This window comes from Mauremys reevesii, linkage group 2, assembly GCF_016161935.1.
Source record: "Mauremys reevesii isolate NIE-2019 linkage group 2, ASM1616193v1, whole genome shotgun sequence".
NCBI lineage: Eukaryota > Metazoa > Chordata > Testudines > Geoemydidae > Mauremys > Mauremys reevesii.
The window spans coordinates 80,766,978-80,793,189 of NC_052624.1; the positions used below are offsets into that span (position 1 = coordinate 80,766,978).

The 26,212-nt window shown below is 42.1% G+C and overlaps 1 protein-coding gene and 1 non-coding gene across 2 annotated transcripts in view; one reads left to right on the forward strand and one right to left on the reverse strand.

Moving 5' to 3' along the window:
• SACM1L (SAC1 like phosphatidylinositide phosphatase) overlaps nucleotides 1-12,936 on the reverse strand; it is a 55,504-nt gene extending 42,568 nt beyond the window's left edge. Inside the window, exon 1 of the mRNA XM_039525095.1 lies at nucleotides 12,699-12,936. Within this exon, the coding sequence (XP_039381029.1) occupies nucleotides 12,699-12,736 (38 nt within the window). The 5' untranslated portion in view covers nucleotides 12,737-12,936. The remainder of the gene's footprint in view (nucleotides 1-12,698) is intronic.
• A 327-nt stretch (nucleotides 12,937-13,263) lies between these two features.
• TRNAR-ACG lies at nucleotides 13,264-13,336 on the forward strand. Its single transcript has one exon. It is a non-coding gene; the product is annotated as a tRNA-Arg (tRNA).
• Nucleotides 13,337-26,212: the final 12,876 nt, after the last annotated feature.

Genomic DNA, 26,212 nt, shown 5'->3' on the forward strand with positions numbered 1-26,212 from the left:
TCTTCAGTTCAGACACTATCATGGCTATGAAATAGTGGAGAGCTGGAACTTCATTGTGGGTAGGTACATGTAAATGAATACAGTATTAAGATAGGAAAAAAATTAAAAAATTACTCAGCTCACATTAAAATCCTCCGCACTCCCAGATAGAAGTCAAGACCTCACTCCCACACAAAATATACTTACTCGAAGTCTTCACTAAATAGTTGAGTGACTGCTCCATTTGAGACTAAAAGTCTATTATACTTTTATAGTATAACTTGTAAGATCCATATTTTTCAGGTATTTAGTATGTACCAGGAGGCTATAAATCATATTTTAAATTCAAACTGTTTTTGCATATGTGTACTGTGAAGAAAGTAGCATGTCTGTGCAAGTGGCAGTTAAAAATGGGACAAATTCTGCTTGACCGCCTTCCAAAGTATCTTCAGAGAATGTATACATATTTTGGAACTATATGGCAGATATATGTTACCAAAAAAAAAAAAAGTCACATGTGTAATAAGGATTCCTTCTCTTCCTGAGTGCAATTCAGCTTTACCACAGTTTTCTGTATTTGAAGAATCTCAGTTGATGATAAATGAGTTTCTTCAGAAATATTCATTAAAGTAGTACATTTTGGTTATCAAATAGCCATTTATGTTTTCTATTCATGGAATAAGTTGCTCAGAGCATCATTTTCTGTTTTTAGAACTTTTGGCAGCTTTTGCTGCTTCTATTAATAGCTTAAAAAGGAAACAGCAGTGAACTTAAACTTAAGAATTGAAAATGTTAGAATTCTCTGCTTACACAACTAAGCGTTCAGATCAAGTTCTAACATAATAAACCCCAAGAAAGATGATATGTGATTCAAGTACTGCAGCTTAGGTATGTAAGTATTCGCTTGATTAAAATTTAGGAATTAAGCACAATATTTTCTCATTTGTAGTTTGAATATTTGCTTTGTACAAAGCTGATAAGTGCAGAGGAGCCCACAGGTGAAACAATGATATCCCTTAGAGATGAATTTATGTACATCCTAGTATAGAAGATAGGAAAGAAGTTGGTAAAGTACAGGTAGAAGCTAGTAAGGAATAGCCAGTTGAACAAAATAGAGTCCTATTTAAAATATAATAATGAAGGCAAGAAACTGAATATTGACAAAATGTATAAGTGCTTATATACAAATTATAGAAGTCTAAAAATACTAAGATGGGTGAACTAGAGTGCCTGGCATTACATGAGTATTGATACAAGAGGCATCAGAGAAACATGGTGGAATGAGGATAATCAATGGGACATGATAATACCAGGGTATAAATATAAAGAAATGATAGAGTAGATCACACAGGTAGGGGGTGACATTAAATGTTAAAGAAAGCAGAGTCAAATAAGGTAAAAACAAAATCTTACATGAAACGAACTATACCATAGGATCTGTATGGATAGATATTCTATGCCTGAATAAAAAGAGTATAGCAATAGGACTATACTACCAACCACCTGAACAGGATGATGACAGTGACTGTGAAACGCTAAGACAGGTTAAACAGACTACTAAAGCTTAAAGTGCAATAATAGTGGATTATTTCAGCTATCCTCATATTGACAGGGTGCGGTGCAGAGATAAAATTGCTAGCCACCATAAATGACTGCTTCTTGGAGCAGCTAGTACTGGAACCCCCAAGGGGACAGGTAATCCTTGACTTAGTCCTAAGTGGAGCACAGGATCTGGTCCAAGAGGTAACTATAACTGAACCACTCGGTAATAGTGACTATAATGTAATTAAGTTTAAACATCCTTATAGGGAGAAATACAAACCACCCACACCCAGAGAGAACATTTCACTTTAAAAAGGGGAACTTCAAAAAACAAATGATGCTGCTCATTGAATGGAAATGGAAAGGAACTGTCGCAAGGGTAAATGCCTGAAGCTGCAAGAGGCTATTTAAAAACACCATAATAGAGGTTCAGACTATATGTATACCCCAAATCATAAAAGACAACAAGAGGACCACAAGAATGCCACCATGGCTAAACAGCAGAGTAATCCAGGTCATTAGAGGCAAGAAGGCATCCTTTAAGATTTGGAGGTCCAGTCATAGCAAGGATTAATAGGAAGATGCACAAACTCTGGCAGGTTAAGCGTAGAAGTATAATAAGGCAGGTCAAGAAAGAATTTGAGAAGCAACTTACTAAGTATGAAAAAACTAATGGTAAGAATCTTTAAGTACATCAGATGCAAGAAGTCTGCCAAACATGCAATGGAGCCACTAAAAGAGAAAGGTGCTAAAGGAGCACACAAGGCCATTACAGAAAAGCTAAGTGAATTCACTGCAATGGTCTTCACTCCAGAGGCTTTGGGGAAGATACCCACATCAGAACTATCCTTTTTGGGTAACAAATCTGAAGTACTGTCCCACAGTGATGCATAAATGGAAGAAGTTTTGAACAAATTATTAAATTAAATAGAAGTAAGACAACAGGACCAGATGGTATTCACTCCAATTCTGTCATTCATTCATTCATCATTCATGCCCGTCACCCCAACCGGGGTATAGGAATTCATATATGATATTGTAGAACTACTAACTGTAGCATATAACCCACCACTGAAACAAGCCTCTGTATCAGGTGACTGGAAGGTGGCTAATGTACCACCATTTATAAAAAGGGACTCGAGAGGAGATCCTGGCAATTACAGATCTGAGGGTCTAACTTTAATATTGGGCAAACTGGTAGAAACTATAGTCAAGAACAGAATTATCAGTCACATAGATAAACATGATTTGCTGGAGAAGAGTGAACAAGGCTTTTGTGACAGCAAGTCATGCTTCACCAATCTATCAGAATTATCTGAGGGTGTCAGTATGCAGTAAGGGTGATCCAGTTAAAATACTTTACTTGGATTTTCAGATAGCCATTGACAAGGTCTCTCATCAAATGCTCTTAAGCAAAGTAAAGAGTCATGAGATAACATGGAAGTCCTTTCATGAATCAGTAACAGGTTAAAAGACAGGAAACAAAGGGTAGGAATAAAACGGTCAGCTTTCATAATGCTCTCTCCATTGTAAACAGCAAGATCCCCCAAGGATCTGTACTGAGACCTGTGCTGTTCAACCTTTTCATTAATGTTCTCAAAAAGGAGTGAAGTGGTATAGTCTGCAGATGTCATCTTGAATAATTTTGTAAGTCCAAAGATAACTGCAAAGAGTTACAGAGGGATCTTACAGAACTGGGTGACTGTGCAACAAAATGACAGATGAAATTCAACATTGATAAGTACAAAGTAATGCATATTGGGAAAAATAATCCCAACTACACATATGTAACGATGAGTGTTAACAGCTAATTTAGAACCCAAGAAAAGATCTTGGAGTTACTGTGCATAGTTCTCTAAAAACTTCAGATCAATGTGCAACAGCAGTCAAAAAGGCTAACAAAACGATAGAAAATATCATAATGTCACCATGTAAACCCAGTGTGTGCTCACACCATGAATACGGTGTCCAGTTCTGGTGGTTCCATCTCAAAAAGGATACATAGAGCAAGGGTTCTCAAACTGGGGTTGGGACCCATCAGGGGTCACAAGGTTATTACATAGAGGGTCACAAGCTGTCAGCCTCCACCCCAAACCTCACTTTGCCTCCAGCATTTATAATGGTGTTAAATATATTAAAAAGTGCTTTTAATTTATGGGGGACAGGGGGAGGAGGATGTGTCACACTCATAGGCTTGCTATCTAAAAGGGATCACAGTACAAAAGTTTAAGAACCATGGATATAGAGGAACTGAAAAGGCAACAAAGATAATCATGACTATGGTATGTCTTCAATATAAAGAAAGACTAAGATTAGGCCTGTTCATTTTAGAAAAAAAAAAGATGATTAAGGGGGGAAATATGATAGAGGTCTATAAAATCATGAATGGTGTGGAAAGAGTGAACAGAGAAGTGTTATATATTTACTCTTTCATGATACAAAAGCCAAGGATCACTCAATAAAATTAACAGACAGCAGGTTTAACACAAATAAGAGGAAGCACTTTTTCAACACAGCATACAATTAACCTGTGGGATGTTGTGATGGCCAAAAGTATAATTAGGTTAAAAAAAATAGATAAGAAGGATAGCTCCATCAATGGCTATTAGCCAAGATTGTCAGGGATGCAACCCATGCTCAAATGACACTAAGCCTCTGACTACCAGAAGCCAAGAAGTGAATACAGGGGAGGATTATTCTGTACATTCCCACAAAGCTCAGGTACAGACCACTGTTGGAGACAGGATACAGGGCCAGATGAACCATTGGTCTGACCCAGTATGGCAGTTCTAACATTCTTTGTAATTTCACATGCTGAGTTTGAGGGTGGAAATGTGCATTGTGGAGAAGGAAAAAAAAAAACACTAAAAACCAATTACACACAGAGTTTTAATTATGTTGATTTTACTGAAAAGAGTATTGGTGTTTTCTGATCAAAACTCATCATGCCTCTCTTTTTCTCTTTGATGCTATGACAACAATTAAAGAAAGCACTGTATTCAAGATCACTTAAGAATCCTTTTACCCTTCAATGCCCAAATCTTTACTTCAGTAATTGGTGTACATCATAATGCTTAACATGACTCTAATGCAGGAAACTCCTCAATGCCATCCTCTAAATATTGCAATACAAATAAAATCAAAAAAGCACATCCTGTTCTATGCAGTAATGTATACATTGTACTCAAAGTACCATCAAGATGCACTCTGAGAATGTGGACAAATAGAGATGTTAGTGTTTACACGGCACTTTGAAGATGTACAATTTTAAGTATTAGTAAGTATAAGCATGTTATTTCAACACTGCATAGTTCCCAGATATTCCAAGTTAACAGGTGTTCTAATTAAACATTAGAAACACTTGTTTATCTACAGGCTCTCCCCCTATTTGGGTATTCCATTTAATCAGAGTGTAGTAACCTACAGTAGTTTCCGGGGACAGTGGGGTCGGAGGCAAAAACCAAAAGTAGTAAAGTATACAGTCCCAAAAGTCTCTAGTATCAAGCTAGTGGAACTAAGTGTAAAGAAAAGCCAGCCACACAGCAAAACTGCTACTTACATATTTTAAATTAAGATTTATATTTAGTCCAATAAAAGTCATATTTAACATTCAAGTATTTCTTGCTCAAGTTGTATCTTCCTCAGCCCTGGGTCCCAGTAGTACTACAATTACCACTTATCTTTAGCAAGAAAGGATGCAGGCAGCTTCTCTCCATTGATACCAATGTCACCCTGCAGGCAGGCTATAATTATCTGACATGTATTTCCAATAAACTAACTGCCATTCTAAAGGGACTTCTAGTTGTCACTAGATGCTGGTTCACTAAGTACGTTCAGAAATATGGAAGTCTAGTGTGTGTAGAAAAGGGAACAATGAGGTTAGGGCCAAAGCCTGAAAAATCCACTTATCACTGGCAAGTGACCAGTTTTCCCTGGCAAACACAGGGACTTAAGTCAACTTCTGCAGAAATTGCAAATCAAATTCCTTGTACTTGAGACTGAAGAAAAACTTCCAAATGTGAACCAAAATAAAAAAGGATAAATATTATGAGAGTCTGCAGACTTTGGAAGGAGAGACAGATATTAACCAAGCTGATCAGTTTCACTGCTACTACCCCCAAGGTTCTGAATCACTGACAAGAATCATGTTGATTTCATGCTGCCCCTGTTTGGGAAAGCTCAGCTGAGGCAAGTACTGGAGTTTTAGGATAAACAGACCTTAAAAAGTGACTACGGGAGGGTAATGTAATAGATACCACTTCTCCCCAGTTCACCTCAGAAGATGGAAAAAGACAATGAAACCAAAATACAGACAAACTTGTTGCCCACAGTCTCCCACCTTTTCTGTAACCACCGGTGCAGCTACACCAGCGGTAATACTACCATAGATAGGGTTCAGACAGACACTAGTGTTTTTACCAATGTCATTTAGACCTGATCTGAGCAGCGGTAGATGAGATCAGAGTACAGTTGTTCCCCATCTACCTTTGTGCGGATATCACTGCTTGCAATAGTGGAATATTCACCAAAGTACTTTTCCCTCTTCCAGCAGTGTGGGAGGAGGATACAGGGGAACCAGTTTCAAATTTAGGGCCAGAACCTGAAATTGCAAAGCACCATAACATTCACTGGGGCTCCATACAGAATCATGAGTCACCTATAAAGATCCCGTTGCAGGATTTGGCCCTTAGATAGCTGCTAGTGAGAGGCTGATACAAAAGCTATAGATCCCACCAGGAATTGGCAGGAAGTTTAATCTGGGCTTCTCACATGGACATTATCCCTAGATGTTGCTAAACTTGTAAATGTAACGCATCAGACCACAGGTGTCTACCAAGTATTTTAAAACTTGGAATAGGGCCCCATTCTGCTGGGGAATTTATCCACAACTTGTTCCAGAAGAACAAATCTGTCCTCCATTCACAGGGGAGCTATTTCAACTCCAAAATTAACTCTAGGTGTTGCTCAGTTATCACTTAGAAAAGTCCATTTTCCTATAGTCAATGGGGGGTTTGGGCTCCCAGATCTATATAATTACTATTATGCTTTATCATGTCATGTCAAATTGGTTCCAGCATGGGTAGAAAATGAACAGACAATACATCCCCCTGCAGGTGTGCTTGGTTCCTCTTTTTGTCCACTAGAGAAAAATAAGAGGCCTACAAGAATGGTGGCTGCCCAAAGGGTCTGAGTTATCCTAGCTAAAAAGTATCAATTTCATCCTTGCTGTCATGCAAAAGCATCTATGTGGGGTAACCCAGACTTGCAAATTGGGAAAGAAACCTATAATTTGGAGGAACTGGCTGAGCAAGAGCATCATATGCATCTTCCTTAGTCAAGGATGAGAACTTTGTACCTTTTCTAATACTGAAGCAATACTATTCATATTAACAACAAGGGAGGAGAAACGGAAACCAAAATAGGGAAAGAACAGATTAAAGAATATTTATACAAATTAGATGTATTCATATCAGCAGGGCCTGATGAAATTCACCTTAGGGTACTTAAGGAACTTGCTGAAAATCTCAGAACCATTAGCAATCATCTTTGAGAATTCATGGGGGAATAGGAGAGGTCTCAGAACACTGGAAAAGGGCAAACGTTCCCCTTTTTAATGCCCCTGTAGGTACTAAGAGGACCCATGGAATTATAGACCAGTCAGCTTAACTTTGATACCTAGAAAGATACTGGAACAAGCTATTAAACAATCAGTTTATAAGCACTTGGAGTGCAGTAAGGTTATAAGGAATAGCCAGCACAGATGTGTCAAAAACAAATCTTGCTAAACCAACCTAATTTCCTTCTTTGACAGCATTACTGGATGGTTGGAAGCAATAGTATGTGATGTATCTTGATTTTAGTAAGGCTTTTCACAAAATCCCATGTGACAGTCTCATAAGCAAATTAGAGAAATGTGGTCTACATGAAATAGACCACAACTGGGTGCACAACTGGGTGAAAGACTGTACTCAAAGTTATCAAAGATTTGCTGTCAGACTGAGAGAACATATCTAGTGGGGTCCTGCAGGAGCAATTTCTGGGTCTGGAAAATCAGTATTTTCCTTAATGACTGGATAACAGAGTGACAAATATGCTTATAAAATCTGTAGGTGACATAATGCTGGAAGGGGTTGCAAGCACTTTGAAGTACAGGATTCGAATATTTGCTTTGTACAAAGCTGATAAGTGCAGAGGAGCCTTCAAATGGACCTTAAATTGCAGAACTGGTCTGAAATCAACAAGATAAAATTCAATAAAGATCAGTGCAAAGTACTTCACTTAGGAAGGCAAAAATCAAATTCACACCCATAAAATGAGGAATAACTGGCTAGGTGGTAGAACTGCTGAAAAGGATCAGGAGGTTATACTGGATCACAAATTGAATCTGAGTCAACAACGTGACGGAGCTGTGCAAAATGAAAATATTCTAGAGAGTATTAACAGAAAAGTAGCATGTCCGACACAGGACGTAAATCTCCTGCTCTACTTGGCACTGGTGAGGCCTCAGCTGAAGTACTGTATCCAATTCTGGGCACCAAAGTTTAGGAAACATGGGGAAAAATTGGACAGAGTCCAAAGGATAGCAACAAAAATGAAAAGGTTTAGAAAATCTCTCTCGTGAGGAAAGGTAAAAAAATCTGGACATATTTAGTCTTGAAAGGACTGAGGAGGGACCTAATAATGGTCTTCAACTATATTAAGGGCTGCTATAAAGAGGACTGTGATCAATTGTTCTATACTTGTCCTGCCTTCAGTGGATGTAATGTGCTTAACCTGAAGCAAGGCAATTTTAAATTAGATATTAGGAAAGACTTAACTATAAGGTAGTTAAGCTCTGGAATAGGCTTCCAATGGACACTGTGGAATCACCATCATTGGAGGTTTTTAAGAACAGGTTAGACAAACACCTGTCAGGGATGGGCTAGATTTACTTGGTCCTGCCTCAGTGCTGTGGGATGAACTTGACCTCTTGAGGTCCCTTCCAACCCTATATTTCTGATATGACCTGCCACCCTCAACAGAATAGCAGTACTTGCAACTAAGAAGCTTGCTAACAAATCAGTTTGGTCCAGACGCTGTAGGACTGCCAGAGGGCCCAGAACTACTGGGTACTTCAGAAATGCTTCACAAACCATCCAGGCCTATGTCTACTATGTATGCGTTACTACTGAAGAGGAACTCCACTAGTCTGAAGTTCTTTGTGAAAGCATGGGAAGGACAGTTATCACAGCCCTTAAAAGATCCTCAACAGTGGGGCATATTACAGAATGTTAAAAATGGTCCTGTGGATCTCAAGCTATGCCTGATATAGCACAAGATTCTATTCAAAATGTACTGCATGCCAGAGGTTGTGCAAGATGGGGGCCCTGTCTTCAGATGTTTGTTGGTGCTGTAATAAAGAAAAAGGAGCCCTCATCCATATGTTATGGGACTGTCCAACAGTCAGACACCATGGAAAGAGGTGGACACAAGAGTAAAAATAGTGATTGGCTTCAGCAACCAAATTTCAGCTGAAGTTATATCAGAGGTTACGTGCCTGCTGCAGTGTGTTCAGCTTCACCACAAATATTTTGGTTCTCGAGGGCTGTAATGTTCATCAAGCACATGATTTTACAAAAAAAGTGTAAACTTGTGCCAAGACTAGAGCAGTGGTATTCAGACCTGTCTGAGTTAGCAGCCAAAGAAAGACTAGCTTATCAATGTAGAAAACAATTCTGAGAATTTGAAGAAATTAGGTCTCTATTTCTTGATTCAGCATTCTTTATCCAAGTGTGATAGCTCAAATAATGGCATTCCACTTGACCTCTCCACTTTTCCTTTCCCTCTTCCCCCGCCTCTCCTTTTTTTTTTCCTCTTGACTATCTGAATGTCTTTTTATTGTTATTATCCCCCCTTAACATGTTATGTCCGTGTAATATTGTCTGATTTTGTATTGTATGAGCTTGCAGCTTTGACAAGTGTAAAGTTACATAACTGCATAATTTTATTGGCTATCCTGTGAAGTGTGTGATATTTGGTAACATACTAGCTATAAGTAGTTGTAATCCCATCTGTATTTTTTGTTTATGAAAATTAAAAAAAAATCACAATCGCTCAGCATTCTTTTTAAATAAAGCGACGAATATTGGCCATCACCTTATGCTATATAAACATCATGCATCCATTCCCCTTAACGTTTAGTCTTGATTCAAGAGGTGTAATTGCTTGCCCCACACCTCCAACCAAAGCAGAGTTATGGGAATGTCTAGAAAATTTCTTAATTCAATGGCTTATGCCAGCTGTAAATCACCACTTTGTCCACCTCTACACAAAAACAAAAAAACAAACACCACACACGTTTGTTTGTCCCGCCCCCCACCCCCATTTTTTTTTTTTTTAAATAAATACACTCCTTTCTGGTCAGACCTGGCCCTCCCTCCACAGGATTAAAATGACTTTGATCATAAGGAGGTGGTTTTGTTACTATTTTTATATGAGAGATACTATGTAAATATTTGGCAGTAAGCTTTAGCTAATCAGGCAGAAATCTTCAGTACAGACCTCACTGAATAATTCTCAGTGGATTTCTCCCCAGTATGTGTGTAGCTTTTCATAGCCATCAAATGAAGGCATATCTAAAGGACTGACTCAAGAAGGAAAGAAAGAAGCCAAGAAATTGTGCTATGAAGCAAATAATTGACACAGGCTTTGATTCTGAAGATACTTGCAGATTCTTCCAGCAAGTAACATTTATCTGATCACCCTTAAAACTTAAGTTTACGTCAGCCTTACAAAGCTGACTTACCATTCCAGGCATATCATTCTGCTTATTCAACCTCACAATTAATGCAACAACAATAATGAAAACATACTGTTTGTCAAATTGAAGCACATTTTTTGATGAGTGAGCAAGCAGAATTTCGTGAAACTGGTTTTTGATAACTGGAATCGGGAATTTTATTAATAATGGTCCACCCAATGAAACCCTGTTACAGTGAATATATGCAAACTTTCTTTCTACTAGATTAAAATCCCCGTAGTGGAGAATGAACCCCAAATATTGTTGCTAACTGCAGATTAACAGTAATTTTCATGGAAATATTTTTATCTGTTCCAGCTGAAAATGGATAACTCCTCAGAATGACATCATACAAAAATGTTTAGGTGTGTGTATGCAATCTTTTGAGAAGTTGAATACAGTATAATTTATGTTGCTCAAGTTTAGGAAGAAAACAAATATTCTTCTTTGAATAGTAAATGATTTTCCCATGACAAACATTCATTTAAGAGCTTTGATGTGGATTTAAGACTAACTACACAACATCAGAAAGAGTTTCTTTGAGGCACTCTGCAAACATACCTGGTTCCTAATGTATTCTGTTCAACAGTCTTTAAGACTCAGTGATCACTATGACATTGATTATGCAAATACTTGTGTTTGATTCGCTTTAAGTATGTGTGTAGTACCATTGGCTTCACTTTCCGTAAGTGCCTGCAGGATCAGGGACTATAATTTTCACAAAATGACACCTCAGGAAAGCTTTCTTCTGTTCCTGGTGTTGAATCTAATCACAACTCAGACTACAAGTGACAGAATCAATAAATCTATAACAGGGATTAAACAAATCCCCCAAGAACAGTTCTCTCGCCAATAAATATACTCATAGCAGAACAAACAGGTCAAATGCTGTAATTATATAATTAAGATTATATACAAAGTTAAACAGTGGGCTGAAATTCCTTATATTTGTTCTCGATCCAAAAGGAGAGAGTGTTTTGGCTTCAGAAATGTTAATTAAATTTTGTTTGACTAATTATTGTCCAAAAGTGAGGCTTAAAATATCGCTTGGATGCTGTTTTTGCCTTAAGACAACAAAAGTGGCTTAATTTTAAGAAGTTCATACCTAGCACGGACTTTTGTTCTGTGAAATACCTCAAACAGCTTTATAAGAATACAGAGCTCTTCCCTCCCCCCGACCCCAACACTCACACTCACACACTCTTCACCTTTGGGTTTAGGCCAAGCATGAAAAGTTCCAGTATAAAGAATAATTTTTCCAGGAAATTACAAGTGCCAAAAATAAGGTCTTCTAACCCATGCCTCCTTAGTCTTACTCAATATTGGGTCTATAATGTAATTTTATTGGCTAAATGAAACAAGCATTTAAATGTCATCTGGCACATGAAAGCATAAGAGGTTCCCTTCTCTCCATTATATTACAAAAAGGTAAACAAATCAGAAGGTTAAAGTTTTTTATGGGGAAATCATGTCTCAAGCTCCTCAAAAACAAAACAAAAACAAACAAAAACACCATATGCATACCCCAATACTGAAAGAAAAATAAGCCAGAAATTACTGCTGTTTACTTCATTTGACAAACTGGCAACAGAGCAGTACAACAAAGCAGGTAGTGATGCCTAAGGAACTTACTGTTGGCAAATAGTATTTCAACACTAAAGCTATTTCCAAAACTTTACTTTAGTGTTGATATATTCACCAGAAGGCCCGTGGGTCTCACTACTTGCTTTACTGAGGTAGTTACCCAACAGGCAATCAAGTAGCAGCTTTGGCTTGTTCCCTTGCACCAGGCACTGTTTACAGATCCAAAACTTTCCTGAAAAGTAACAAGGCAGGTAAATGGAAAGTCAGCTGTGTAGTTAGCCGATCAAAACAGGACACCGAGCAGGGACGAACGTGTCCGCTTAATTCCTTCATTCGGAAAGTGCCAGGATTTAACAAGCCCCTGGTTAGGAGACACAAGGATCCCCCTTAAAACCACAAAAGCCAGTGGGATGGACGCTCCAAGCCGAGGCTCCCGTTCTCCCCCCAGCTGAGCGAGCGGGGCAGCCACTCCCCGGAGACCCACAATCGCCAGGCCGTGCACCGGGGAGGAGCACGACGTCTGGGCTGGGAGCTGCCCAGCGCCCCCGGCCGGCCGGCCCCTGTGCTGCCCCGAGCAGCTCCCAGCCCAGGCGGCCCTGCCAGCCCGGCCGCAGGGTGGGGGCACGGGCCGGGACTCGGACCGTGCCCGGCCCCCTCCGCCCCGCCTCGCCTCGCGCCGCTCCACGCAGGATGGATGAAGCCGCGGGGGGGGCAACGGGCGCCGGGGAGCGGGGGCGGGGCGGGGCGTCGCTGCCCGGCGGCTCCAGGTAACTGGGGAGATGGGGGGGGCAGGTGGCTTCCCCGGGTCACTCACAGCTTCAGCTTCTCATAGGCCCCCGCCGTCGCCGCCATCGCCCCCCCTCCGGCTGCCCCGCCGCTGCCGGCCCGGCTCCGTTCTACGTCCCGGACTCTCTCGTCTTTCTGACCCTGACGCGGCTCGGTCTTGAGGACGGGGCCTCGCACAGGACAAACCTAGCCAACACCTTGCGGCGGCCGGGCTCCAGACACGTAAGGGAATGACTGGCGCTGCTGTGATTGGCTGCGTCTCCGGCTCTGACCCCGCCCATTGAGCCACCTACTGATCAGGAGAGAGCGGAACTGTAAGGCTGCCGCTGTGGGGGGGGGGAAGATGGGCGTGAGACGTTTCGACGAAACGGCAAGGGATTGGCCAAGCGTGGTGTTGTAGCTCCGCCCCCTAGGGCGCTAGTGAGGAGAAGAGGGGCCGGGTGATGGGCGGAGACACAGGGGGCCTTTGATTGGCTGTAATTCCCTCCGTGGTCCCACCCCTGGATCCGAACTCCCGCCCATTAGTGGTCCCCGTGTGTGGGCGGAGTCAATGAGTATTTAGAGAGAGAGCGCAGAAGAGCTTAGTATGTGCAGGGCCAGTGGCGCAATGGATAACGCGTCTGACTACGGATCAGAAGATTCTAGGTTCGACTCCTGGCTGGCTCGGCTGCACTTTTTTTTCCCGACTCCTACAAAGGCACCTTGATTTTATTGCTCCTGCCTCCTGCAGTCACCCCCTAGAGATATATGGCATACAGCACCCCTTCCCCACTCCCCCTGCCATATACCCCCATACCCACTTTCCCTGCCGTACATCCCAACGCCACTCACCTTCTGTACACCCCTTACCGCCCTCCCCTTTCCACCCTGCCCCTCCCCACACCCCACACCCCTCCATAGACTCCCCTCCCCACACACCCCCAACTACTCCAGCTGTACCCTGCGGCCAGTCATGCTGTTGTGCTTATTCCTTCACCCACCTGCACCATTATTCCCCTAGCCTTCAGACAGCCTCCTTGTGCCTGTTCTCTATGTGCCAACATACAACCCCTCACGTGTTTGTGTGTCACACCTTCCCTGTGTCATTATAACCCCACTATTGCTTATATTCCTTGTGTGCCATTGTCTGCCTCCATATGTTGTTATATCTCCCCATTCTCCACCCCCCACTCACCACCCCGAGCCTGGGACATTATACCTCCATACGATGATGCCACCTTTGTGTAGCTTTGTGCCCAGGTGATTTTAAATCTTCTACTGTCATTCCCCTCTCGTGTGATATTACCCCTCATTCTTGTGTGTGTAACTTGCCACACCCCTGACATTACTGCTCAAGAGCAGGTGAGGTAAGACTTACCTCACCCACTCCGTCTCTCTAATATCTTGGGACCAACATAACAACACTGCATATTAACTGCTCAAGGGTATGCCACAGTGTGGAGGGGGAAGATGTGCAAATTACACAGGCACTGGCTCCGGTAACTTGCTCCTGTTTGCTTCGCAGATTTGGAAAGGGGGCAGAGAATCTGATAGATCCCGATCTCACTGCTCCCCTCCCCGAGTTTTGATTTTGACAGGGTCCCAGCTATCAAGTAGAATGGGGAAACAAACCCCAAAGCTGGCTGTCCCAGATCCCTCTTGTTGGCTTTTCTTCGCTCGTCAGAGTGGGAAGGAATGTGGGGCTCTTAGTAGGGAGTATCACAGGTAACTCCCATTTTATAACATTTGCAAGTGTGAGAGCCAAGCCGGAGACAACACAAGAGCATCCAGGCCACGTGATGCAGGGTGGTGTTTGATCATAGGAAGGGGTTAGAAAGGAATCTCCTCTTGCCACTACCAAGAAAGCCTTTGCGCAAACACCGAGGTGCAGAAGCCTCAGGCACCGACCATCTCGGCAGGCAGGATTCCAGACTAGCTGACCCTGTTTTCTGATCCGGGACTGCAACTGCCATGTTCCCAGCTAGTTTTTGTACAGTTAAAAGGGCTTTAAAATTAATTAGCTGGGGGAAGGGAGCCTGGAAACTGAATGGAAGATGCTACTAACATTCAGAGCTATTGTCATTTGCTTTGAGAGCCACTTCCCCGCTGCACACATCTGTGTGGAACCTGTCCGTCAAGGAATAAAGAATTAAGCATCACAATGATCTTTTGAGGTAGGGAAATACTGTCCTAATTTTGCAGATGGGGAAACTAGGAAATAGATTGGTCAATGGTCTGGTTTTCAAAGGTGCTGACCTGCAACTCCTAATGATATCAACACCTTTGAAAAATCCCAGCATCACACTGGAAATGCATGATAGAGCTGGGGCTAGAAGCTGACTTTTACTTCATGTCACCGCAACATCCTTCCTAGCTGCCTACTTAAATTGGAGTACAAAGCTAGTCTCATTGCTTGGCAGCATGTCAGCTTTTAACCTTTAAACTGGTTAAGCGTTAGACACATACCATTAGAGATGGGCTGTTCTTAAAGGTTTCTCAGGGTTGGCCAGGATGTTAGGAAGGGATGGCTTGCCTGGCGTGAATGCCACCCTGCCTCCTTGCTGTCAGAAATCCTCACTGAGTCGCTGTGACAAGATTTCCCACTGTTGGTTTCTAATCCCGCCTCTGAGGTGGGGAAAACAGGGGATGGGGGGGCGGGGGTGAGGAGTGGGGTAGGGGATATTTGAGGTTCAGGAAGGAACATGAATGATGGAGTTCAGGAGGAAATGGGAATAGACAGGCAGGCAATCAAAGTGGTGGGGAGGCAAAAGAGGGGGAGGTGTTTTCACAGGGTGGGGTGGTGTCAGACTAAGGGCTTGTCTATATGGCAATTTAGTGCACATCAAGCTGTGCACTAGTGAAAATACAGCCCACTAGCCTGCTATACACTAACTGCCAGCGTGGGTCCTGCTTGCTGCATGCTAAAAGTTCCCTGGTGCGCTTTGATCTACTGAGTAGGTTTACACTCCAGGTTGCTGCACACTGAATTGCCACAGACAAGCAGGAGTGCAAGTAGGGCAGTACCCTCTAGTACACAGTACCGGCAAGAGATTTTTAGTGGGCACAGGGTACCAGAAAGACTAGGGGCTAGCCCCTCCCTCGGGGGGAGGGGGGGCTGCGCTCTGCTCCTTAAAGGAGCAGAACACGGCTAGGGAGGGCATTCATTCTTTACCTGGCTTTAACAGCACAATACATATGCTAACAAACAAACAAAGACTTTGTTTAAGTTTGTTAGCATATGTATTGTGCTGTTAAATTTGCATTGACGAGAGGATGTTTGGATTCTGATGTCAGCCCAGTTCTGCATCCTGACAGGAATCAAGTGTTGTCCCCAGTGTACATAGAATTCTTTTTTGCAGCCACACTAGTCTAATATGAATTTTGTTAACTGGAACTTGAGCAGCAAAACAAAGAAAACAAATGCCCCATTTTCCAGCTTTGTGGGTGAGAGAACTGTAAGTGAAGATTATAATGCCGGACATTGACGGCCTTAAACCAGCTGCCTCAGGAATCTGCAGAGAACTTCGCTGAAAATATGTTCCTCATCTTAGCAACAGAGCTAAGACTTATCACACATCTGCCCACCTTTATTGGAAGGAAGCTCCTTCTGATCTGACAGCTCAGGCATTGTCAGTTTCATCCAGAACAATTTACAAACTTTGAACCTAATCCTGTAAACCCTTAATCATTTGATCAATCCCACTGAAGATAATGGAGTACTTGTGGCGCTTTAGAGACTAACAAATTTATTTGAGCATAAGCTTTTGTGGGCTCCAGTCCACTTCATCGGATGTATAGAATGGAACATATAGTGAGGAGATAGATATACATACAGAGAACATGAAAACCAACTCTAAGAGGCTAATTAATTAAGATGAGCTATTATCAGCAGGAGAAAACCTTTGACATCTTGATTATCACTACAAAAGTTTTTTTCCTCCTGCTGATAATAGGAGGAGTAGGAGTAGGAGTGGGCTGATAAAGTTTGCGGATGACACCAAGTTGGGAGGTATTGCAAATTCGGAAAAGGATAGGGATATCCTCCAGGGAGATTTGGATGACCTTGTAAACTGGAGTATTAGTAACAGGATGAAATTCAATAGTGAGAAGTGTAAGGTTATGCATTTAGGGATGACTAACAAGAACTTTAGTTATAAGCTGGGGACGCACCAGTTGGAAGTAACGGAGGAGGAGAAGGACCTAGGAGTCCTGGTTGATCGTAGGATGACTATGAGTAGGCAATGTGATGTGGCCGTTAAAAAAGCTAATGCGGTCTTGGGATGCATTAGGCGAGGTATTTCTAGTAGGGATAAGGAGGTGCTAAGTCCCATTATATAAGGCGTTGGTGAGACCTCATTTGGAGTATTGTGTGCAGTTTTGGTCTCCCATGTTTAAGAAGGATGAATTCAAACTGGAACGGGTACAAAGAAGGGCTACTAGAATGATCCGAGGAATGGAAGGCCTGTCGTATGAAAGGAGACTTGAGGAGCTCGGTTTGTTTTCCTTAACCAAAGGAAGGATAAGAGGAGATATGATTGCACTCTTTAAATATATCAGAGGGATAAACACCAGGGAAGGAGAGGAATTATTTCAGCTCAGTGCTAATGTGGACACGAGGACAAACGGATATAAATTGTCATTCAGGAAATTTAGGCTTGAAATTAGACGAAGGTTTCTAACCATCAGAGGAGTGCAATTCTGGAACAGCCTACCGAAGGAAACAGTGGGGGCAAAGGACCTCCATGACTTTAAGATTAAGCTAGATAAGTTTATGGAGGAGATGGTATGATAGGATAACGGGCTTAGTCAATAGGTCAATTAAGTGCCACACTGGTAATTAGTACAATGGGTCAATGATAGGATATTGTTAGCCTTTTTCCAGAGGGTATGGCTGGAGACTCTTGCCAACATGCTCGGGGTTCAGCTGACCGCCATATTTGGGGTCAGGAAGGAATTTTCCTCCAGGGTAGATTGGCAGTGGCCCTGGAGGTTTTTCGCCTTCCTCCGAAGCATGGGGCAGGGGTCGCTTGCTTAAGGAGTGGGTGGATCGGCTTATGTGGCCTGCATCTTGCAGGAGGTCAGACTAGATGATCATAATGGTCCCTTCTGATCTCGAATTCTATGATTCTATGAATAGCTTATCTTAATTAGTACTCCTGTTCTTTTTTGCAGATACAGTCTAACACGGCTACTACTCTGAAACCTGTCATTGAAGATAATGGGACTATTTGCATATCTATGGACCACTTTTGTGGCACGAGTTTCAGGAGTCTGTTCAATTCCTATAAAGGAAGATGAATCCCCCATTGAAATGCAATGTTTGGGTACAATACCATAAAGCAGTTTAGGATACAGTTCTACTTAAAATTTGTCTTTTAATAAGTCATACATATGCTGAAATGGCTCCTCACCAACTCCCATAGTCCATATAAACAGACTGAATACTACATATCTGGAGGGCGGGGGGCAAGTGAGTAGTTAATCATGCATCTGACGAAGTGGGTATTCACCCACGAAAGCTAATGCTCCAATACGTCTGTTAGTCTATGTGCCACAGGACTCTTTGCTGCTTTTAGTTAAACATGTTGATGTTTGTAAATATAAACACCCATTTCACCACTGTACTGGAAAATATACCTAAACTTAATTTTCTATGGAATTTGAAGAAAGTTTAACAGCCTCAATTGTTTTGTGTTAATCAGTGTGTACCTGAAAAAATTACAAGCTTTCTAAGAGAAAAGAATCAGTCCACAATTACTGAAAAAAAAAATTCCTTCTAACTGGTGTTCAGAAGATTGCTACCTCATGAGCAGAGGCAGAGAGGATACCCTCTCACATTATGGCCAACAAAATAATAAATAAATAAATAAATAATAATAAAACCTCAAAGAGGCAGAGGTTCACAGATCTGCAAACTTAAAAACCCGTATAGCAGGTTAACAGATGAAGTTGTAAAATTTTAGTCAGGTAAAGGGGGTGTCGGAGGGGATGGGGAGAGCATGGGAGCCGTAGGCTGGGGAGGAGTCACGTGGAGGGTCATGTGGGGATGTCACATGCCTCCCCCCCCCCTTGTGTCCCTCCCATGAGTGCACTACAGTACCAGGAAAAAATGATTTCTATTTGCATCACTGTAGATAAGCATTAAATTTAGCTCAGGTCCCAAAGCTGCTTCAGCACGGGCTAGTCCCAGGAGTAATTAGCCAGGGTCCTGGGCAGGCTTGTACTGCCTGCACTGAAACATGCACACAGCAGTTTCACTGCTCTGGGACCTGAGGTAGCTAGATTAAAGCCAGCTTGTGTGTGGCTACTCAAGCTGTCATCAGACCCTGTGACCACAGAATAGACAAGTCATCCAAAGGACTTCTAGTCTGTTGCAGGGAAAGTTCAGGAGTAATGGCGGACAAGGGTCTAGTTAGGAGTTGACAAGTCAGTGAGGCTTCTTGAGTTCTGCCAGGCTATCAGGATTCATACAAAAATAACATGTAAGTTTTCTCCTTTAATAATAGTAATTCTGTAGTAGACTAGTAACACAAGTTATATGGCACTTTAAAGTGGTACTGCAGTCTGACCATGTAATTATTATTCCCAATTAAAAAAAAAAAAGGTAAATAGGCTTAGAGTTGTACCTAACAATACACCCATGGTGTGGCGATAACCCCCTGTATCAACAAACTGGTGCAGCTAATTTTTCTCCCTACTATTTTCTCTCCAAAAAATGGAAAATATTTTCTTACAGGCATAGTTTTAGGTAGTACCCTGCCAGAGTCAATCATGTTGAAAAGTGAAAAAGTCAAAAATTGAAGATTTTTCAGTGAACAGGGAATTCCAGTCCAGGTGAGGCACGATTAGTGAAATATTTGTGCTCAAGACAACATCAGATGCTTCAAGGTGACACTGGACCAATTTTAAAATGAAGTGTCCCAAAATAACAGGGAGGAGATCTGTGCATGAGAGAAAAGACGATGTACCTTTAAGTCAGGTGTGAAAAATAAATGAGACACTTCAGAATAAACAGTCTAAAGAACTTTTTTGAAAAGATCAAGAATGCTTTTAGGAAAATATTTATAGTACCAAGGAGAGCAGGAGGCTCTAGCTAGCACTCAGAAGGAAACCTTAGAACAATAACTGCCTGCGGGAGACTGCTACAGGGACAGAGGACATGGTTACTAAAAGGATGGACTAAGCCTGAGCTAGGTTTCTATGTTGAAATTGGAGGAGGGGAGGGATGAGGGATGAATTGTGGTTGGAATCTGTGTCCGCTGAAGTATAAAGGCCTAAAGATAAAACTTTTGTTTCATCAAATATTTGTTTTTCATTACAGATCCAGCTGACCCAATCCCCCCCCATTTACAATATAAATTGCTCCCCCTCAATTTCTGACCTGACTAAAGCAATATACAGTAATCACGTTAGAAAAGAATTCTGACTCAGTGTTATTGTATTATATTCTTTTTAATCACTGAAATCACAGCAGGCCAAAAGGTTTGCCATTGCTACAGGCCTTCATTATAAATATTTAACAGCATAGAAGAAAAAAAAACATTCACATGTAGCCGAGGTTAGTTACACCAACAGAAGTTCTAGTACACTCTCTTCTGGATCTGAGTTTTGAGGCAACAAAAATTAGTACCATTCAGTATTTCCACCTGGGTTCTGGATTTACTTTCTGGAGTAGAAAGCAGTGTAATTCCTGTGTGTGCCTGAGTTCAAGTGTGGGTGTATACTGCAGACCAGCTGCATTGGGAATAAGATTCACTATTAGTAAGGGCATAAAAATAGTTTTGGAAGCAAGTTATTCATTCATCTTTGCAGCAAACACTAGAATATATGGGACACAGTCTCTGTGAGGTAACTATCATCTAACAGCACTAGATTATACATTATATTTTCCACCTAGGGCAGAAATTATGCCTAACTTCTTTCCTTGGGCTGGGAGGTGGTGCACTCTGCTGCACGATCTCCTGTTTCCCTTTTAGTGGGCTCAGGAATTTTAATGCTAGAGAAGCCTGAATTTGATTCTCCTCAGTCAGTTTATTTCCCTATGAGCCCTCTGAGGGGCTGTTTCAAAAGGCGGGTATTTCCAAAGCCCACCAGAGAACGCAGACTGCTAGGTGTACACAACAGTGCCATATAACCAGTGTCATAGAAAGTGGACTTGCCATGTGATGGGAGAAGGGAAAGTCTTCTGACTCTCACTGCCAGATTCAGATGTTCAGTCAGTTTTTAAGATGGGGGCAGCATATGTTGTTGACTCAATCCATCCCAATTGTAATGATATTGACTTCATCAGTATTACACAATAATGCAGCCCAGTATAAGCAAGGACCAATGAATCCCACATTCACCTACAAAAAAGCTTGCCCGGAAACCCTAGAGATACTTGCTATCACCACGGTGAGGTCTCAGTGACATAATATACCTGGCAGTTCTATTATACAAAGCACAATCCCCCTGTAATGCCACAGACGTACACAAAGACAGAAAAAGGATACACGGTGTTTTGCTTTGGGGGCCTGATAGTCCTTGCCCTGAAGTCAGAGGGAGCAGAGCTGTGTCCACTCTATAGAGTGGGCAGAAAACAAATCTCAAAAAAAATCTGTTTTTACCATAAAATTAGTTATGATGAAAAATTTCCCCCCACAAAGACCTTTGGCTCCTCTCTTACCTTAAGCACCCTGTGTCTCCCACCCAAAACCAGAGCATTGTTTGACAACATGCTGTTTTTTTTTTTTTAAATGAGCACCCACTGTTTAAGTTACTTAAACAAAGAGGCCCCGGTATATTTAAATGACCATTTAAAACAAATTGTATTCCATTTATTCCCACGCCTGCATCATGTATACATTAAATAATTTCGGCCCTGATCCTGCAAAAACTTATACACACATACTTTACTTCAGTATGTGGGCAAGTAGGCCCACTAACTCCAATAAGACAACTCATATACATAAAGTTAAATACAAGCATACCCCTTCAAAGGAGAGAGAGATTTCTTAGCATCAGGATCAGTTTGGCAGCCAGCCCATAAGCAGAACTGTCGCCAAAATCAATAGCAGTTCTACATTCAAAGCATCTGCAGGATTGGGCCAACATGGTGAAGTTATGAAAAAAGGACAACTTTTCCGTAGCAAGTGTAAGTGTTCTTTAAACAAGGACCCAATTCTGCTCCCATTGAAATAAATGACAAATCTCCATTGGACTGCAGTGGCACAGGATTGCCCCGCTGTTTCTTTTAGTAGCCACTGCAGTTTTGTGAGTCTTTTAGACCCTAACTACTTTTCATACTGTTATTTTAAAAACACACACAAATGTCTTTACTGCAGTTTTTCGTCTTGCCCCATGTTTTATGCAAAAATCCCAGTTTAAGCCAATATCAGTCTTCTAAATAACAGAGAATGTGTGTGTTTAAAGGTATGAGTTGAGTTAAAAATCTATTAAACCCTGGTTTTTGAAAGCAAATCCTACATATTTCTCATTTAAATAAGTATTTGGCTGTAATGAATAATCATATGCAAAATGGAGACTTCAAAACATCCTTTTACCCTAAAAGCAAATTAAAAGAGCAAAGCTGTTTCCGCAGGTAAAGACTAGACCAAGGGTCAGCAACCTTTCAGAAGTGGTGTGCCGAGTTTTCATTTATTCACTCTAATTTAAGGTTTCACGTGCCGGTAATACATTTTAACGTTTTTAGAAGGTCTCTTTCTATAAGTCTATAATATATAACTAAACTATTGTTGTAGGTAAAGTAAATAAGGTTTTTAAAATGTTTAAGAAGCTTCATTTAAAATTAAATTAAAATGCAGAGCCCCCCGGACCTGTGGCCAGGACAAGGGCAGTGTGAGTGCCACTGAAAATCAGCTCGCGTGCTGCCTTTGGCACGCGTGCTATAGGTTGCCTACCCCGGGACTAGACTCTTTCAGAGCATACTGCTGCTTTCAAGAGCTTGTTTAACATAAGATTGCACATGCACATTAAGAGAAGAGAGATGATGTTTATAAGCCATGTAATAAGCCAGAATTTGTCTCACTTTTTGCGAGAGCTCCATCTTGCTCTTACCGCTCCACAGAGGCAGCTTTAAACTGCTTAAGACCTACTCTTCCTCTCCTGCCAAAATGCCCATAGCAAAAGGTACAGGTGGCCCAGGAAAATCTGCCAGGTTGACCTTGCAGAAGGCTTGGTCTTGCAAAGTGCTGAGTGCCCTCAATTCCCTGTGAAGTCCATGGGAGGTAGGCTGCTTAGCACCGTGCAGGCTCAGAGTTTCCTGGCATTCTTCCCTCGAAGGAGGTGTTTGAGGGCAGATAGTGCGGCCTCTCATCCCACAGATCTCCAGGGTCCCTGAGGAAGGAAATCCACAGTTCCTCAGAGGTCCTGGTCCTCCCTCTCCCCTGACAGCACAGCTTTCAGACTCCCCAGCCTGCATAAACCCCCCTGGCAGAGACAGGTGCAGACCTGGGGCCACTACAGCATAGGTTCAGATATCCACAGCCTGGGAAGGGGAGAATGTGATGAGGACAAGCTCCTGCCACTACCATCCCTCCAAATCCTGCAGAGTACTTGTACAGGGAGTTCCATGGGTTACAGGGCTAGGAGGAGATACTGCTGCAAAGGCAGCCCTCTACACACACCTTCCAGTGAAATCTGCTGTGTCCACTTCATTCAGAGGGGAAGAGGGCCTTGGCAAGTAAGTAACTCAGAGATGAAAATGAACATCAGACTTTAAAACAAACCAGTAAATATCTTCCTCCAAATAACAGGAACAAAAAGCATCTTGAATTAATTCAGACTGACAAAGATCAAACAGTACAAGTTAAAACAGGTAGGTGAGCAATTATTCAGTACACTTTAGCTTCAAAAAACACAAACATATACACTCCATTCCCAATTGCTTAATGCTGCTGCCTAGCTCTCTATAAACACACCAGGAGAAAAAAAAAAAGTTCACATCACTCATAATTTATAGAACTTTAACAATGAAAGTAGGACAATCCTCCATTTCCCCAATGATGAGGGCTCTGGGATTGCTCACATGAGAAACAAGACACCATGTGGAACCGGAGGCTGAATTTTCCATCAGTTCAGAGAAATCTTCTCCAGTGTAACTCACAGCAGAATGACAGGCCAAGAGAGGCTTTCCACAGAGTAACTTTTCATTCTCTCATTTCCCTCCCCTCTTAGTGTTAGAAAGGAGAGTGACAGTTTAAACCCAAGGAGAAGCCGCCAATATCTATTGAATAGTAAGTTGTCCAGTACTTGAGTGTCATTGACTAGTTTTCCATGGGTATATTTTTAAATCAACAAGCAGCAGACTTCTTGTGAGATTGCTTTTCCTCTGGTCTGACTGCAGCCCAAAATAACCCAATCATCTCTATTCTGCATCACGCAGATGTCGCCCTAAATGACTGAGGAGTCTATTGTGTTTAAAAGAGAGTCCAGTTCTTGTTAGTGTGTTCACATCTTCCCCACATGATGACCAGAAATGCATGCATACCAGTGGCTTTCTGAAAGTCAGTATCACTAATAAAACTTAGCCATGGGATTGCTGATCTCTTGAGGGTAGAGCAGTAGTGCCAGGCCTGGCATTTATGCCTCATCCCTATGAACGTTATTCATATATTCTCCGGTCAGAATGCTTTAGTTTACAAGGAATAGTTAGTGATGTTCATTAGTTGCCAAGTTACACTGCTTCCCACCCAAGCACCTTGGTGCAATCTTAGATTGCAACTGCTTTTTTCAAACACCTACTGAGTGTGGCTGCAAGCACTACAGGCTTGGATCCTCTGCAGAGCTGAGCAGCCTCCACTTCCACTAAGGTAAATGGAGTGGAGGGTGCTCAGCACCTGACAGGATTTGGTCCTTACGTGTTACTACACCTGGCTCAGCCTTCGTGTGTATAGCACTGCTGCTGCATTAGCATGCCCCCTCCCCCTCCCTGTTGTTCAATAGGTGCATATTGAGCCCTCCAGTTCCATGTTCTAGTTCTTGTACAACTTGGAGCTGATTCTGCTCCTGCTGAAATCAACAGTAAAACTCCCCATCATGCCTCAGAGTCAAGGGCACTAGCATAGGAATGTTTCTCTCAATACTAATGCAGTGACTACCAGTCCTGAATAATATTCCTCCCTCCCTCATCTGGAGGCTGTAAGTCTTTGGGGATATTGGGGCTTCAGAGCTAAACTACCCCACTTGTTCAATAACTCGCTGAACAGCCCTAACCAACCATCCTTTCTGGTCTTCGTTATAGGACTTGCTTGCCAACCTTATTCCAGTGGCATCGTCCCAAAGGGCAGCAGTCACAATGAAGTACATGCAGAGGCATTCACCTAACGGAGGGGTCATAAAAATCAGTTTGCTGCGCTCTGTAGGGGTGTTTGATTTTGGCCCAGGGCTCGGTCAGATCAGCAGAGTCCAGAGCCTTGCCTGGTTTCTGGCCAGAGCAGGGCAGTCAGGGCAAACTGAGGCATCGGATTGGAAACCTGCCCAGCACTACTAATCGCATCATAGTTCTGCCCTGCAGATGTTAAACCCAATGCCCTCCCCACTGAATACGCTTGCTCGTGCAACTGATTAAACCTGTGCCTGGATGAACAATCTCAGCATAAAAATCTGCTATTGCTGGGTTCTGTTTATTTCTACTCGCATTGGGGCAAATGAGCATAAGTAGTAAATTGTTAATGCAGATTAATATTTTAAGGTGTTAAACACCCAGCAAAAGTTTTCTCCACTAATCTAGACAACCTTAGAGATAGCGTGTGCATAAGAGAGAGAGGAAGAAAGAGGGGTGGATGAAAGGAGAGTGGGGAGATGGGAAAGTTGCTTGTCTCATGGTCCCCAGGCAAATGGAGCAATCTGCACTGCTTTCTTGCATCCTCTACCACAAGAAACAGGGAACAGCATTATCAATAGCTTTGAAAGAGCCCTATCTGTCCTCATGACAGAGTGACTGCTGCACCTGGAAGTTGCTGTTGTCATTGGAAATAGTGACAGAGGGTGACTTTGGCTGGGATTCTGAGAGCTATTGCTTTGTGAGACAAAATGCCCCTCTCGTGACATTCAGTGAAAAACAAAAAAAATCAGCTGGGCCCAATTCTGCAAAGTGAAGTTGAGCACACTCAGCAATTTGTAGGAAGCACTTCTCACCTTTCAGGATTGGCTCCTCTCAGCTCTAGGCTAAGGATACTGGGGGAGAAAAATGGAGGGGCAGGAGCGGGAGACATGTATATATTAGAATATCATCAAACATGAGCCAGATTCTGCCACCGTTAGCTGAGTAATACTTTATTCCTCCATTCATTTCAGTAGGACTACTCCTGGAGCAAAATACTATTCAATGGGAGTAAAAGTGGCAGAATCTGGCCCTATATTTTTTAACTTCAAGCAATTAGCTAGCAACAGAAAGTTGTTACTGGAAGAGATGTTTGGTTGAAGAGTATTATTACTTTGCTCTGGCTCATTCCTGGAATGTAGTTACCACTGGTTAGCTAATTCAGTCAGCACTGTTTCATGGTGGATCTTGGAGGAAACCGTACACCATACTATCACACAGGGTTGAATAAATAGCTTAGC